Source organism: Pituophis catenifer, unplaced genomic scaffold (genome assembly GCF_029215685.1).
Source record: "Pituophis catenifer annectens isolate HBS135680 unplaced genomic scaffold, rPitCat1.0.hap2 SCAF_1, whole genome shotgun sequence".
Taxonomy (NCBI): Eukaryota; Metazoa; Chordata; class Lepidosauria; order Squamata; family Colubridae; genus Pituophis; species Pituophis catenifer.
Genome location: NW_027256881.1, coordinates 317,600,259 through 317,617,450, shown reverse-complemented (window position 1 = coordinate 317,617,450; position 17,192 = coordinate 317,600,259). Strand labels below are relative to the sequence as shown.

The following is a 17,192-nucleotide window of genomic DNA, read 5'->3' as shown; positions in this document are numbered from 1 at the left end:
CCATGCTGCGTAGAGGTTTAAAGTCAAAACCAGCACCTGCACCTTGAATTGCACACAGAAGTAGACTGGAAGCCAGTGCAACTCATGAAGCACATCCTAGGGGCACACATAAATGTCTGCACAGCTGCATTCTCTATCAATTGAAGCTGCCAGATGCTCTTGAAGGGCAGCCCATATAGAGTATGTTGCAGTAATCTACTTTGAAAGTGACCAAGACATGAGTAACTGAGGAAGTCTCATGGTCCAGGAAAAGGCACAATTGGTGCACAACAGAAAGCTATGCAAAGGCCCTCCTGAATGATTGGAAAAGAGCCAAATAATGCACTTCATCTAGGGCTTGCTAAAATTGTTTCACAACCACCTTCCCTAAAACAGCAAAGTTAGACTCTGAATGAGAATAGTCCAGTATGGTGGCATCTAGCAATGACTTCTTGAGGAAGGAGCAACCAATTTCTCCTTAAGGGGCAGCAGAATGACCCCTCTCTCAGAAAGGAATAAACCACTGCTAAAACCCAACCACACAGCACCCCCCCCCCCCCATTCAGCCTTAGTTAGGAGGGCATGGATCTAAGGAGCAGGTGTCTGAGTTCACTGTCATAAGGACTCTGTCCACTTCTTCAGCCCCAACAGGTTAAAACCATTCCCAGATAACCAGGCAAGACTGTATCCCAGGGATCTCCATTGGACCTATATTAAAGTTGGTGTTCAACTGTGAATGAATTTGAATAATTTTGTCCAATAAATGCTCTGAAAATTCCTCCACATGACCCTGTAGGTAAACTTCAGAGTCCTCCTTCCCCAGGAGGGCTTGTGTCACCTTAAACAAGGTGGTGGGGTGGATATCCACAGATACAGTAAAGGGCAGAAATATCATTTCTCTGCCCTTATTGCCACAAAATGGATCTTAATAACAACTGAATAATCTCACCCACTATTTAGGAGTAAATTTCATCAATCTCAGTAGAACATTTTCTAAAAGCTATTTAATAATGGGCTAAAGAGACTGTCTAAACGATGACACAGTATAAAATAATTAGCATTTTATATATGTTTAACAGATATATAGCAAAAATGTAAGTAAAATAGGCTGCAGATCTTAACGAGTGTATGTCTACAATGATATTGAGAGTTGGCTAGCAGCAGTTAGCCAACCAGGAAGGTATCTATGAGGAAACCTCAAACTTTTGGCAAATATGGATGAAATCTTAAGGATATCGAATTCAATATACTTAAGGGGCACAGCAACAGAAGGAATGAAGTATCTTAATAACCTGAAAAACACCCTGGCTTGATGGCTCCAAAATGCTCTATCCTGCTTGTTGCAAGTCTCTATGTGATCACCCTAATTACTGAGTAGATCTCTCATTGCTACTATAAGTAAACAAGATATTCCAGCACAAGTTTAAACTGAGCAGTGCCTCTTTAGGACCCTGAATGTGTAATCATACAGAAAAGCATTTTTCATTGCACAAGGGACAAGGATTCCAATGGAGCCGACTCGTTATATTATCCCAGAGATACTCTCTCCAAAATCAGGTGCTCTTAGACATCTCCCTTAATCAAAAATACTGTAGCTTCTTTACTTTTGCAACTATCATTTAAAAGTGATGTCTGTTAACTCATATGCTTACCTTTTAAAATCTAGCTCTGAACCAATTAAATTTCATGGCACATTATATCATTAACTTGTGATCTTGTGGTTTTTTTTCTTTCCTATTGTTAGTGTGTCCATTCTTATCTTCAATATTTCTCGGCAATGCTTTGTTGTGGTGAAGCAGTTCCGTCCAGGTAATTCTCTATTATTTTCTAGCAAAGCAAAGTTGTTATGGATTTAATGGTAAAAAGCAGGTGGGCCTCTATAGTTGCAGCATAATAATTTGTTTTGTAGCAAGAGGAAGCTGCAGTCAACCTTCTGGTAAATTACTGTACTCTGAGCTTCCTGATAGGATGTTACCTTCCTGAGATCTTTCAATTTCACTGTAAGTTTATACCTCTCAATTAAGGTGAAAGATGTTTTCCGCTAAAGGGAAAATCTATCACTTTTATCTCCTGCTGTTTCTCCAAGGCAAGGGAGACAGTCATGACAATTGGCTATAACTCACTAACCCGGCATCATTTAATGGATAGCCAATTGTTGTTACAGATATCTATCTGAAGGATTGTCTATGCAAATCTAGTTTAAAGATTTCTAAAACAGGTGAGCCTCAAACTAAATTTCAGGAGTGAACATCTGTCCATTTGTGACACTCCTGATCACAGCATTCTCCATTATAATGAGATAATTTCTGTTACTATTGGAGCAATTATTTATAAATCAATACCTATATATACAAATGAGTAAGTACACATGCCCTATCTTGTACTCTTTTTCTGACAACAGAAGAGTGGTCACTTTACCATCCTTCCTAATATCTATAAATACCTATAGGTTTCATAAAAATTAACTTATGTAGTTGTAGAAGAGGTAAGTAAACAAAAATAAACAAAATGATAAAGCAAAATGAATTGATTTAAAAACATGAAATTTCAGAAAAATAGGATTTACAGTAGTTTCAAACTAATTTCCATTGAAAAGAATAAAAATCTCATTTGTCCAGCCCCCACTGATCTAACTTCTGCTGGTGAGAAACCTAGAAATAAGTCTCATCTGCTTCATTCAATTGGTAATCAGAGTTGTATGAGAGAAACAGACTTTTGTGTACTGACTTACCAGTTGTTTAGCCTTTATGACCAAATAGTCTAGCCTAATGATATGTTAAACTGAATACAGCTCACCATTAGCCAGGGGGCATGATAAGAAATCCCCCAAGAATTTCTATTGCCGAGTGCTTTCTCCCCGTGTTTGGATGCCACCTTTTTCATTAAGCCCAGTTCTATGCCTTAAACCAGGGGTCACCAACCTTTCGGACCACAGGGACCACTAAATTCATAATTTTAAATCCCACAGACCACTAATATGAATTTTTTAAAAAGATAAATAGTATTTAGTGCAATATAAAAATGCAAATAATGTTTCTGCGGACCACCAAAATTTTCTCACGGACCACCAGTGGTCCACGGACCACTAATTGGTGGCTACTCCCTTAAACAGTTCTAGTCAATCTTAGACAATTAGCAGGGTAGCCTTTCTTTGTCACTTGATATGATCTTACTGTGGCTTACAGGCTTACTGTGCTCACAAGCTAGGAAAACGGGGGGGAAAAAAGGCTACAGGACTGAGAAAAAATACAATGGTAAATCACTTCTATATTTTTACCCAAAAATTGAATGTGTGTGTCTTACGTAGTCACCAGGAATTAAGTAATTTGTGGAATCTTTACCTTTTTACCTACATGAAAATTAAAGCCATTTACTAAGTTTTAGTGTCAAACTGCAGTACAAATAATCCCATTTCATAAAGACTGCACCCTGCATAACCAATGTTCCCTGTACCCTATAACAGCAATCAACACAGTAGTATAAATTGAATCAGGTAGATAAAACTTTGCTTTTTTTAATTGTCTTTGACAGAATTATATTTCTCTTAATGTTTCCTTTACATACATTGTATCACAACAGTTGTTTCTAGATTAATGCAAAAACTCTGTTGCAAATTCTACTTGGCAATCTCTGCAAAGGGCTAGTATGCATTCAGAAGAGACTTTTCAAACAAGCATACATGTTATAACTCTAGTTATACAGCAACTGATTTGGCCAGCCGAAAGAGTCAATGCTGTGCATATGGTACATCATGTACACACCAGTGTCCAGAAAGTATCAGTGAGTGCTGGGAAAATACTGTAAGCATGTTAGCTGATAAATAGAAATTGGTCCTGAAGTAACAATAATTCTGGAAGAAAAAAAAATCAGACTCTAAGCCATTCAAATATGTCTTCTCCTCTGCTCAATGCAATTAATTGATTTCCATTCAACCTGCAAAATACTCAGAATAATAGATAATCCAGTGTACATCTCATTAAGACTTTTACAGCTTGAATATATATATACAAGAGATTAATTGCTATTAAAGCAGATTTGTTTTAATTCTGCCCTTCAAGTCTGCTGTGGCAATCCAGAAAAGGGAGGCGAGAAATGTTTTGGTTAATACGGTATTATTAACCTAATAGTCATATTTTCCATTTTCTGTCTTCTCCCTGATTTGAAGGAAATGAGCCAAAGCCATAACCGGAATAAAGCCTAATTATGTAATTAAAAGAATTGCTCTTCCTATATTTGTTTTAAGGGTAATAAAGCCATGAAATTGAGCTCACAGTATCTATATTACTGGCAACATTTTGAGGGAAATGGCTGTTTCAAAGTAGTACTAAAGCTACCTCCCCTGTGATGAGAATTGGGATGCTCTTCCATTTTTTTTAATGCATGGAAGGATGGGTTGGCATCTACCTGAGTCATCCTATTTCTCTTTTCAGAGAAATGCAGCCTGATCCTGCATGCTCAAAAAAGTGACAAGTGATTGATTTTACTTTTTCCAATTTTTTTTCCAGCTGTCTATATGTGTGAAATGGAACAACAACGTCCTCAGTACTTTGAAAATAAGACTGAAGAGAGCTGGTGCCCTCTGTCTGATTTTTTGCCTGCTTCAAAAGGAATAACATATGAACTCTGTGCTGGTATTGTAGACCAGCCAGACCTCTCTTTGGAAGAAATTGCTTGCAAGGAAGTTTTAGAAGAATGTGGCTATGAAGTTCCTGTAACCAGCCTAAAAAGAATCACTTCATACAGGTTGGTAGATCAATGATTTTCAAAGACTAATCAAAGTTTTGAAACATATGTTGCAATCTGCTAGATATTTTTGACAGATTTTTTTTCCATTAGGTTTGTGAGTTTTCTTTCTTTGTTTGTTTTTTCCCCCAGTCCCAAGTTCCCAGTAAAAGTAACAGATTCTTCAGGCCTTAGTAGATCATTGGAACTAGGCTGCAGTCACAAATAGTTAGGATGACTGGCCTTTATCTTTGAGCATCTGGGAATTGGTGGTAGTGACATCTGCTATAAGATCTCGAAAGACGAAGGCAAGAAGAAAGAGAATTGTTCCTCTTTGAACTTCATATCTAAGGCTTCAGGGTAATAAATCCCTTGTAAAGCATTTATCAATTAATTATAATATTACTATATTGCCATATTCGAGAATGATTTGTGATATAAAAACAAAAGACACAGTGACCCCCCAAAAAGTTCAAATAATATCAATTGAACTGTCATAATATTGAAATATATTATTCTGATCTCATTCTGGCAATCCCAAATAAAAAGCTCTCTGCAACACTATCATTTTTACAATCTTTCTAAGAACATCAAGGTGAAAGAGCAGTACTTCCCTCTAAGGACCCCTACTACCTTCTCAAAAGCAGGGCAGGGAGCCCTTAAGCATCCTTTCACTGAATGAGCATAAGGAACAGGAGGAGTCTATTTACAGAAAGTGGTCCTGAAGATACATGGGAACTAAATCATTTAAGCTTTCAAGAATAAAATCAGTATGTCAAATTATAAGTGAAAACCTATTGGTAAAACTAGTACAAAACCTGCAGATCTGATATATTGCTGTAACAATTCTGATCCACCAACCATCGGGCCATGTATATTACATTATAATAGTTTAAACTCTAACATAGAGAAGGACAGGATTTACCATTACCAAGTGTTTTATGGCCTGAGTGGCTAGAATAAATCAAATGAATAAGCAAATAAATAAATGTTCTTCTGCTACTAATAGAGTAAGTAAAGACTGACTGACCACGGTTGAGCAGTAGCTTTGAGTTACGGACTTGTTTCTTTAGGTGGAATGTGCAATCCTTCCAGACTAAAATATTGTCAGCTGGTTTTCAGACAAAAATGGTAAGGAAGACAGAATGCATTAAAGACAATATCCTGTCTACCGTTTGGTTTTATGTAATATAGAGAATTCCTTAAAACATACAATATTTATATAATCTAAGGACACATTATTACTATGCTGTATGCATACATACACAGTTTTAAAGTATTTTTTAATATACAGTAATTCATTTTTTCAAAGCCACATAGTAATAGAGATAGGAAAACAGAATCCTATATATATGAGCCTATACTAATTTGCATATAATGGTCATCTATTGGCTGTCAAAGGATTCAGTAGTTTCCCAGTTGTGCTATTTAATTAAAATATACAAAAAAGAAAGAAAGAAAGATGTCAAGGACTGAGCTCAAAATGTTCTACATGCTAGGTTTTGTTTTATTAGGGATCTACTGACTTTCTGGTCAGTAAATAACACCATAAATCTAATCCAATCTGCAATCATTATAACATCAACAAAAAGGCAAGGGAGACAATGACATTTTTATCATAGTCTACACAGAAGCTCGAAAAGAAAAATCTTTATCTGTTGTGTTATATAATTGATAAGCAGTTTGCTTTGTTTTCTTCTTTGCACAGAGTTGATATCTTTTGCTCAGGAGTGAAATCTAAAATTCGTTACTACCGGTTCTGTGGGCGTGGCTTGGGGGGGTAATGTGACTGGGTAGGCATGGCCAATTTTTTTTTTTTTTTTTTACTTTTAAAACTATTTTTTCTACAACCTCTTTGGCAAAGAGGTTGTTAAAAAATGCTTTCAAAAGGCTCTGACGATCCCAGCTGAGCCACGCGATCATCAGAGGCTTTTTTTTTTACTTTTAAAAGCATTTTTTCGGCCGAAGAGGTTGTAGAAAAAATGCTTTTAAAAGTAGGAAAAAAAAGCCTCTGATGATTGTGCGGCTCAGCTGGTCATGAGGTGGGGGGGGGCAGAGATTTTTGCTACCGGTTCTCCGAACCACCTGCCTCCATCACTACCAAACCGGGAGCATTTCACCCCTGCTTTTACTACATTTAATTTTCATAGAACTCCATTAATGTCCTCTTACATTGCAGGTCTGCCACCATAACTTGCTGCTACCAAGGGAGTTATGATTTTATCACCAAAAATGGTAGCTCTATATGTCTCGCCTCCTTACTTTTTTTACCCAAGTTGGGATCTCATCACATTGCACATTTTTCTTGCCAGAAAACAGCCTTTGAATTGAGCCAGAGGTAGGGAAACACATAACTGGATGAAATTGTATAACAAGCAACTAGTGAAACTTGAGTTGGGGCTGCTGTTATCACCAGCATCACCTTGAAAAAGTCCCTTTCTATTTACTTTTGTTTGCTGATTCTTAAAAGTAAAAGCCCAAGACCACTCCAGTCACAGTCAGTCTAGACACATGGCTAGATTACCTATTTACTGCCAAAACTGATTAAAGAAGGCAATGCCAGAACAGTAAACAGTATTAGCCCTTGACTTCCTGCAGATGTAGGTATTTAGAGCTCTCAGATGTTCTGCCTTTTTAAATTCATTTGTTGCCTACAGCAAACACTTGTGTCCAAACACACTGTTTCAAGATTGTTGAGATGGAGTTGACCATTTTCTGGTCCTGGGGTAATTGAAGGATTATTTCAGTTATTAATTACATTATGGGATCTGTTTTTGTTTTTGTTTTTGTATTCCAAAGTTACTGTTGTAAGGACAACAACATTTTTATAAGGGATTTAATACTGTTGCTGTTTCATTGAAATTCAGTCAGAAATGAGAGGAGAAGCCAACTCTCTCTCTCTCTCTCTCCCTCTCTCTCTCTCTCCCTCTCTCTCTCTCTCTCTCTCTCTCTCTCTCTCTCTCTCTGTGTGTGTGTGTGTGTGTAGTATTTGGAATTAAAGAAATGTCAGGAATTAAATACTCTGAAATGAAAATGTGCTCATAGCCTTCTGCCTCCCCAGATTGCAGTCTTCTGAAAAAAGCATCTGTTCTTATACTGGAAAATGCACGTCAAAATGTATGGAAAAGTGGTGACTTTAAAAGGAAGCAAAACTTTGCTTTTCTCTTGACAACTGTGTTAAAGTGGACACTAACAGTTAAACAAATGAAGAAGGTAGAGGAAGGGGGAAAAGGGGGAATTAAGTATAAATCCTCAGCTGCCAATCCTGGCAAATGTTGTTTCCTGTTGGATTAACAAACTGTTTGCTTAAAGAGAGAGGACACTGAACAGAGGAGAAGACTTTTGCTACTCCTTGGAGCCACATTAGAGGACTAATTTTATAGATGAAAAGGTGCTTTCTTTAATATGGAATACTGTAAAGCCTGCAGTCCTAGCCATGCTTTGTTGGGAATCAACCTCATTATACTCAGTACAATACTTTTGAGGAAAAATAGATAATCACACCTTAAAAGTTGCATCTTGGAATTCTGTTGTACACAATATATCATTACCATTTTGATCTGTAATTTAGAAGTCAATCCTCCCAAAAAGCTTTGATGAAGTAAATTCTTCCTAACCACCATTGTAATCCACAATGTGGTAATAGATTATATCTGTATGTTGCAAAATAGTATTAGCCAAATAATTGGAAAGAAAGATAGAGATAAGAAAGACTGAGATAAGAGTTATTAGAAAGGTTATATACATGGGATGCTTTGTGTTCTGTATGTATTTGAGTGGAGAGCCATGATAATAGAATGGCTTCATAGCCCTCTTGTAAGATTTAATTTAATTTAATTTAATTAATTAAATTTATATGCTGCCCCTCTCCAGAGACTCAGGGCGGCTCACAATATATTTAAAAAATCATTATAAAAAGACATTGAAAAATTAAAAAACATTAAAAACATTAAAAACTCATTCACACCATTCATGGCCGGATCTCACCAGATCACAAGAGCGAGATCAATGGCCCCAGGCCTGCCGGAAAAGCCAGGTCTTCACCACTTTTCGGAAGGCCAATAGGGTGGGGATGGTCCGGACCACAGGAGGTAACTGGTTCCAGAGAGCTGGGACAGTCGCGCAGGTGATTATGGGGGCGACTCGTCGCACCCATGTGACACCTCTCCTGCGTGAGCTGCACTGGCTCCCAGTGGTCTTCCGGGTGCGATTCAAGGTGTTGGTCACTACCTTTAAAGCGCTCCATGGCTTAGGACCGGGATATATACAAGACTGCCTTCTGCCATCGACAGCCTCCCACTGGCCAATACGCTCCCACAGAGAGGGGCTCCTCAGGGTGCTGTCGGCCAAACAATATCGACTGGCGACGCCCAGGGGGAGAGCCTTCTCTGTGGGGACACCAGCACTCTGGAATGAGCTGCCCCTAATTGTGCGTATGATCCCCGACCTGCACACCTTTCGCCGCGCCCAGAAGACCCTCTTGTTTCGACAAGCCGGGCTGGCCTAACACGAATATGAATTTTAATGGGTGTATGTTAGTTTTTAATTTGTGGGCCAAATTTTTGTATATTTGATTTTAATGGTTTTTAAATTTTGTAAATTTTATGTGTTTTAATATGGCTGTACACCGTCCTGAATCCTTCGGGAGAAGGGTGGTATAGAAATCTAATAAAAGTAAAAGTAAAGCCACAGAGAAGGCCCTCCCCCACGGGCCCGCCAGCCTACATTGTTTAGCTGACGGGACCCGGAGGAGACCAACTCTGTGGGATCTTAACGGTCGCTGGGAGCTATGCGGCAGAAGGCAGTCTCGAAGATAACCTGGCCCTGAGCCATGTAGGGCTTTAAAGGTAATAACCAACACCTTGAATTGTGACCGGAGACCAATAGGGAGCCAGTGCAGCTCACGGAGAATTGGTGTAATGTGGATGTACCTAGGTGCACCCACGACAGCTCGTGCGGCTGCGTTCTGGACCAACTATAGTCTCCGAACACTTTTCAAGGGTAGCCCCATGTAGAGCACATTGCAATAATCTAACTGTGAGGTGACAAGGGCATGAGTGACTGTGAGGAGAGCCTCCCGATCCAAGTAGGATCGCAATTGGTGCACCAGGCGAACCTGTGCAAAGGTCCCCCTAGCCACAGCTGACAGATGTTGCTCTAATCTTAGCTGTGAGTCTAGGAGGACACCCAAATTGCGAGCCCGTTCTGAGGGGGACAATTTCTCCCCCCCCCCCAGAACCAAGATACTTTACATCTCAGCATTTCCTCTTTTATAGTTCTTATGTTCCAGTTTCCCTACAAATGAATCCATGCCTGGGTTAGTTGGAAAGATGTATGTATTGTTCTCAGCTGAGAATTATTTTATGTCACACAAGAAGGTCAGAAAAAACAAAAATATCCATTTTAAAATTATTCTGGGCTAATCATTGGTCCATCTAACGCCAGTTTTGTCTGCTCTAGTGATAAGTCTAGAATGCCAGGTTCTTTCAGCCTTTTGGAACTTTGTAATGAGAAATGTCAGGACTGATTCATGTCTATCACTTTCTCAATTATGTGAGCATTCCTCTTATAAACCATCTTTTTTGCCTGTATGCCAGTGACTCACCTAGTCTGCTTGATCTTTGCTGTATTGTAATATCTGCTGATCAATTGAGCACTGTTGATAAGCCAACATGTAAGGACTATACATACATTACATATTTGCATTGTCAACCTATCTGGGAATGAATACCTCCTTCTATGACCTTCTGTCATAGAAGAAACAGAATTGGTAAGAAAAAGGGCATCTGCAGATGAGATGAGTAGATACCCTGCTAACGCTGAGATGAGGAAAGGGGGAAAATTACATGATGTAATTTGATATTAACTTATGGGATTTATTTTTTATCATAAATTGGCTAGAATCCGGAGAGTAAATGGCATAAAAAATAAATTGCAATCATCAGCTCAGGTTGTAAGCTAGATGTTGCTAGATCTCAACAGTTCAGCAATGGTTGCAGTTAGCACATTAGATATTACTATGCAAACAGATTCCTTATTACCCCATGCCACCTAGAAATCTGGAGAAGTTGTATTTAAAGTTCTCTTCCAGTCTATAGACCTGCTTTCTCGGAGGGAATGCAACCCCAAGAGCCTGGCTTCTTACTGACAAAAGTACTTTTTATTTTCTGGATTTAATTTGTTTCCCCTCATATAGTCCCATTATTGAAGTTAGGTAACTTTTTCTTGTTCAGTTAGATGGCAAGGAAAAGTACATGTCCCCCATCTTCAAACTGTGGTTGCATTTCAAAAGTATATTGGATACAATACCAGAGCCTCGTTTCATTTATAGCTTTCTAAATTAATTTTCTTTGATGTTTTACAAAAATAAAATATAGTAAATGGAGTATAATCATATATAATGTAGTTATTTTTGTGCAGGGCTACATGCTGTATTGTAATCTATATGTGAATGCAATTTTAACTTCACTATACTGTGGTTAATGACCGTAGTATAATTTAGTGGAATCACCTGCTAGTACACCTGCCTCTACAGATTATTAGAGTATATCATTTTGTGTCAATTGCTGCTATTCTGTGGGTACTGTTTTCCAGCACCTGCTACTTATAGCCTCAGAATTGTGTGAAGGTCTAAGAAATTACCTAGGGAAATTACCTTTATTGCTCACTGATTGTCTGTTCCTGGATTTGGAATATAATACAAAGAACATTATGCGTCTACATAAATGTTGTATAAAATGTTTTTTATAATCTAGATTATAGATTCTCTTAAATTACATTCTGTTAAGGAATGAAAGTTAAATTTTTACTTAAGCATGGTACTTTATAGTACGATTAATGAGAATCCAATTTTAAGTATGAATATGAAAATTCAGTAGAATTCAATAGAAGATTATCTGCCTTGTTCTGTTGTTATGCTTGGAGCTGCTTATAAGAGATTGGAGGAAAAAGGAAAAGGTCTTATATGAAAAAGTGTTAGAACATTGATTCTCACCTTAGAAGTAATAGAAAGACATAAGGAAAAAGGGTAAGGAAGTTACTTGAGAAGGAATAAATTAAATTATGTTACAAAATGTCACACATAAATGAGTAGACTTTACTAATGAAAAGTATGAAAAAAAGATGTTTTGTAGAATGATCAAGTAAAAGAAGCTGGGGCTGAGAAAAAGAAATGAAATTGATTAAAAGTATATGAGAAAGATTTGCTGCAAAAACTGAAGGCAAGAAAAAGATATGTCATTTCATTAGAGAAATGAAAAAGTCATTTTAAAGAATGTAATTAAAGAGCAAAGAACGGTTAAGATTGAAAAGGCAGAATACAGAGTGATTTTCGGGAGTTGTTAAAACTGATTTGAAAGTGGGTAAAACAAACTTTCAAGGTAGTAAATAGAATTAAGAATGAAAGTGATTAAGTTATTTGGGTTTGTAGTTAATCTTGGAAGGAGGATTTGTATGGGAATGATTAAAAAATGGAATTAAAAGAAATGATAATGTTAGTGTGCAAAGAAAAATGATAGGGAATAGTACGTGAATAATACGTGACGTGATGTCCCGGTGTCTGGAGGCCGTGCGGATCTGGATGGGGAGGAAACAGGCTCAAGCTCAACCCTTCCAAGACCAAGTGGCTGTGCCTCCCGGCGTCCCAATATAGTCAGCTGGCGCCATCTCTGACTATTGAGGGCGAGTCGTTGGCCCCCATGGAGAGGGCTCGCAACTTGGGTGTCCTCCTGGATGCACGTCTGTCCTTAGAAAAACATGTGAAGGCCGTGGCCGGGGGGCCTTCTATCAGGTTTGCCTGATTCGCCAGTTGCGTCCCTTTCTGGATCGGGACTCCTTGCGCATGGTCACTCATGCCCACGTCACTTCCCGCTTGGACTACTGTAATGCTCTCTACATGGGGCTCCCCTTGAAGAGCACCCGGAGGCTCCTACTGGTCCAGAATGCGGCCGCGCGGGTGATTGTGGGAGCGTCATGGCGCTCCCATGTAACACCTCTCCTGCGCGAGCTGCATTGACTTCTGGTGGTCCTCTGGGTGCGATTCAAGGTGTTGGTGACCACCTTTAGAGCGCTCCATGCCTTAGGACCTAGATACCTACGAGACCGCCTTCTGCCACCGAGAGCCTCCCATCGGCCAGTACGCTCCCACAGAGAGGGGCTCCTCGGGGTACCGTTGGTCAAACAATGTCGACTGGCAGCCCCCAGGGGGAGAGCTTTCTCTGTGGGAGCACCTGCCCTCTGGAACGAGCTCCCCCCAGAGATACGGAGGATTCCGGATTTACGTACTTTCCGCCGGGCCCTCAAGACTTTTTTATTTCAACAAGCCGGGCTGGCCTAACTTCTCCAATTGCTTAATTTGAATTTGAATTTTAAAAAGGGGTATTTTAATTGTTGGGCCAAAATTGTTTAATATGTTTTTTAAACTGTTCTTAAATTTTTGTATTCTATGTGTTTACCTTTGGCTGTTCACCGCCCTGAGTCCTTCGGGAGAAGGGTGGTATATAAATTTAAATAAATAAATAAATAAATAAATAAATAAATAAATACATACATACATACATACATACATACATACATACATACATTTTGAAATGTGTTTTAAAGCCCCCAATAAGGTTGCAGGTGTAGCCAGTATAACGGAAGAAATATTAATGGGGATGAGTTTGCTTTGGAGTTACCATGTGTTAAGATTGCATCTGTGCCTGATGTTTGGAAGAGTAGCATTTTTCCTTTCATGAAAAGTGAAGTGGAAGGTTTTGCACAACTTGGAAAGGAATGATGTGCAGCCTTCCCCTTTGTTCATCATTTTTAAATAGCTCCATTTATCTATACTGATGGCTCTGAAAAAGATTATAAAAGCTTGCTTTAAGATGCCTACACAATATAATTATGTAGGCATCTTAAATCAAGCTTTTAACCAGCCTAATAGTTCACAAAGGGGCTAGAACAGGGGTGTCAGACTCGCATTGTCTCAGCGTTGTCACGTGATGTATCATGACTTTTTTTTCTCCTTTGCTAAATCGGGCGTGGTAGCATGTGATGCATCCAGCCTGCGGGCCATGAGTTTGACAGCCCTGAACTAAAGGAAGCACTGCAGGTAACCAGGACAAGAGATGAAAATAACATTCTCATTCCTTGGAAGAACCAAACTCCCAAGTGGCCAACTAATTAGGGTCAGTTGTCACCTGTGCTTGTAACCATCCTGAGTGAAAGGAACTAGAAAAGTTAATGCAAAAGGTACAGGGATATTAATCTGTTAAATTAATGAGGTTAATGTGTTTATTGATGTATTTATGGACCCCCTGTTATATGATTTATTGGGGTTTTTTAGGTCAGGCTGCCTGTTTATGTATGTTTAAAATTGTTTTTATTGTTTTCTGGATTTTATAAGCTGCCCAGAGTCTAATGGTGTGGGCAGCTATGACATATTTAATAAATTAAATGTCCTGGCAATTATTTGGCTGAATTCTGATTGAAAAAGTGTAAGGTAAACATAAGTAATTCAAAAATATAGTCTGGTTTTATACCAAACAAAGGATGTGAAAGATAGATGTTTGCTCTTCAAAAAGTCCTTGAAAAATATTTTAATATGAAAGATTACTACTAGATACAAGTAAATAATGAAAGATCATGATTATATATAAGTAAACAATTTATTATTATTATTATTATTATCTCTTTTATTCATTAAACATGAAACTCAGTCAACTGAACATTTAAAAATTATTATTATTATTATTATCATCATCATATTAGTACTAGTGTTATTGTTATTAACAATGGACTATAAGTAAAATAATATTTATGTTGATTAAAATAAAAAATAAATTAAAAATGTTTTAATATGAGAAGTGATAAATTGTATTGCTTTAGAAAAAGCATATAATCAACTGAATATGTTTGACTTAGAGAATATTTTGTACAAACTTGGACTTCAAGACTAGTTGTTGAATGTAGTAAGAGCATACTATGAAGTAAATAGAAGTATGTGTCAGAATAAAGGGGTTGTTTACCAAGTGGTTTATAACTGAGCAGGGAGTAAGGCAAAGATATGTGATATCCATTTGTTTAAGGTGTTTATTAATAAATGTATAAAGGATACTTGCAGTGACAACAGAAGTGTTGGTTGAGAACATTAATGTAGATGTACTTTTGTATGGAATCAAAACAACGTTGTTGGCTGAGACCCCAGATTGTTTGTAGTGAAATTGGATGGTATGATGTAATGAGGTAAGAACCTGAAAATAAATGTGTGACAGATCAGGATCTGTGAGAAAATGAAATGTAGGATTGCAAAGATGAATTTGTGTAACACAGAATAATATTTACTAACCATGGAAAATGAATGGGAAAAATTAAAACGTGCACATGCTGGTAGAAAAATAGTAGATAGTAGTGTATGTGATCTATTGCAAGGATTGAATACTTGCCCCCAAAAAATGAAATGTAGTATATATCTACCCACTTCGTTAAACGGAAGTGAAACTTGCAATGTCAAAGTAATTTGAATGCAGGAAAAACGGGGTACTTAGAGTTTTAGTAGTAAAACAAGCATGAATACTTGATGAATGAATGTAGATAGAATACAAAAGTGAGTGGCAGTATGTTACAACAGCAATATGTTAAAGTGGTTTGCTCATGTAGAGAGAATGAACAAGGATCAAATTGCAAAACAAATATATGAAAGAAGAGTTACTGCATCAAGAGGATTTGTGATTGCATGCTGTTTATCAGATCTTCCAAAGTGAGAGTTGAGAAGTTTAAAGAACAAAGGGCAACATATATATATATAAAGCAGAGTATTGTCTTCTATTCTGCCACAGTCAAAAGAATCTTGGTGGTACATAACACAATTCTGGACAGAATGTTTACAATAAAAGTATTAAAACATCCATGATATAAAATATGTATTGTTTGTGTATGACATATTTGTTAATGAAATGGATATACTGTAGTTACAATGTTTTCCTTTGCTTTTATTTTCTTGTTCTAACTCTGTGATGGCGAACCTATGATGCAACCTATGGCCCCAGCTCAGCTTCACCGCACATGCACGCGTGCCTCCCACTAGGCAGCTGATTTTCGGGTCTCTGCCACGGGGGATGGAGCGCATGCGGGAGACGTACACGCATGCATGGAAGTGTGGGAGCACGGGGGTTGCATATGCATGTGCGGGGGGTGCGTGCGCATTGCATTATGGGTTATAAGTGCAGGGAGGCCTATTAGGCCCAAAACGGCCCCTCCCTCCGACGGCCTGTTTTTGCTCCCAGGAGGCTGCAGGGAGGCCTACTAGGCCCAAAATGGGGCACGGGCAGAGTGCAGGAGTCACTTGCTCATGTGGAGGTGAGTGGGGGGAGCATGGGGGTCATGCGCACATGCACAGGGGGGCGGGAGCATTGCATTATGGGTGCGGGCACGCAGGCGCTTTCAGCACACAACAACAAAAAGGTTAGCCATCACTGTACTAACTTATTCATCACAATTTCTGGAAAGCAAATAGTATGTATATGTGTAAATCGAAGGTTTACTTAATCTTACATTCTTTGTTATTTCTTTTTCATCCGACAAGATCTGGAGTTGGTGTGACAGGATCAAAGCAGACATTATTTTATGCACAGGTAACTGATGACATGAAATCTAGTGAAGGAGGCGGCCAGCCAGAGGAAGGCGAACTGATTGAAGTTGTGGAAATACCTGTGCAAGATTCCATGAAATTTGCATTTGATGAGACTTTCCCTAAAACTATGGGAGTTATCTTCAGTTTCATGTGGTTTCAGTCCAACATAGCACCAAAACTGCTAGAAAAATAATGCACTGGAGAAATGAAGCAGAAACATGGGACCATATTGGAAGCAATCTTTCGGGACTGTCTAGTCCTTAAGTTTGCTATTGTAAAGGTTCATAAAATTCATATGCTAACAGTGGCAGGTCATTAACTCAAATTTAAATATGTTTTTCATCCCATATTTTATCTTCCATAGAAAGAGTTTGAGGAAAAGACATTTGCAATACATGAACGTTGCCCAGTCAGAAACACAATTTTCTGACAAGAACTACAATAGGCAAACACAAATGGATAATTTATCATGAGATAATAGAATTTTGTCTAGGAAAATGTAAAATCAAGAGAAGAATTGGCAAAGGATTACATTTGTTAGTGGTTACTTTATTTTCAATTATTAAAAGGATTTAAAGTAGACAAAAGAATGTGTGGTTCTGAACATTGTAAGATTGAGTTTGAAATAGAATTGTGTACAATGATGCCCATACAATTGCTAAAATGTATAATAGAATTTCTGTAGCTCCAGGTTGACCTGTGGAGTTCTTGGTGCTCTCTGACCTTGGTGATTTGCTTGCAGATGTTTTATTACCCAAGTAGGTAACATCAACAGTGTTTGTGAGTGTGGGGTTTGCTCTGTTTATATACAGTAGCTTATTCTGCCAGTGTACATATAAAAGGTATAAACTTTTACTGAAATTTGAAAAAAGAAAAA

At 38.2% G+C, this 17,192-nt stretch overlaps 1 protein-coding gene across 1 annotated transcript in view; it reads left to right on the top strand.

The window, feature by feature from the left end:
* The window catches only part of NUDT14 (nudix hydrolase 14), a 47,135-nt gene extending 30,287 nt beyond the window's left edge, over nucleotides 1-16,848 (top strand). The window contains exons 3-5 of the mRNA XM_070931598.1: nucleotides 1,724-1,788; nucleotides 4,485-4,722; nucleotides 16,268-16,848. Of these exons, the coding sequence (XP_070787699.1) occupies nucleotides 1,724-1,788; nucleotides 4,485-4,722; nucleotides 16,268-16,508 (544 nt within the window). The 3' untranslated portion in view covers nucleotides 16,509-16,848. The remainder of the gene's footprint in view (nucleotides 1-1,723; nucleotides 1,789-4,484; nucleotides 4,723-16,267) is intronic.
* Nucleotides 16,849-17,192: the final 344 nt, after the last annotated feature.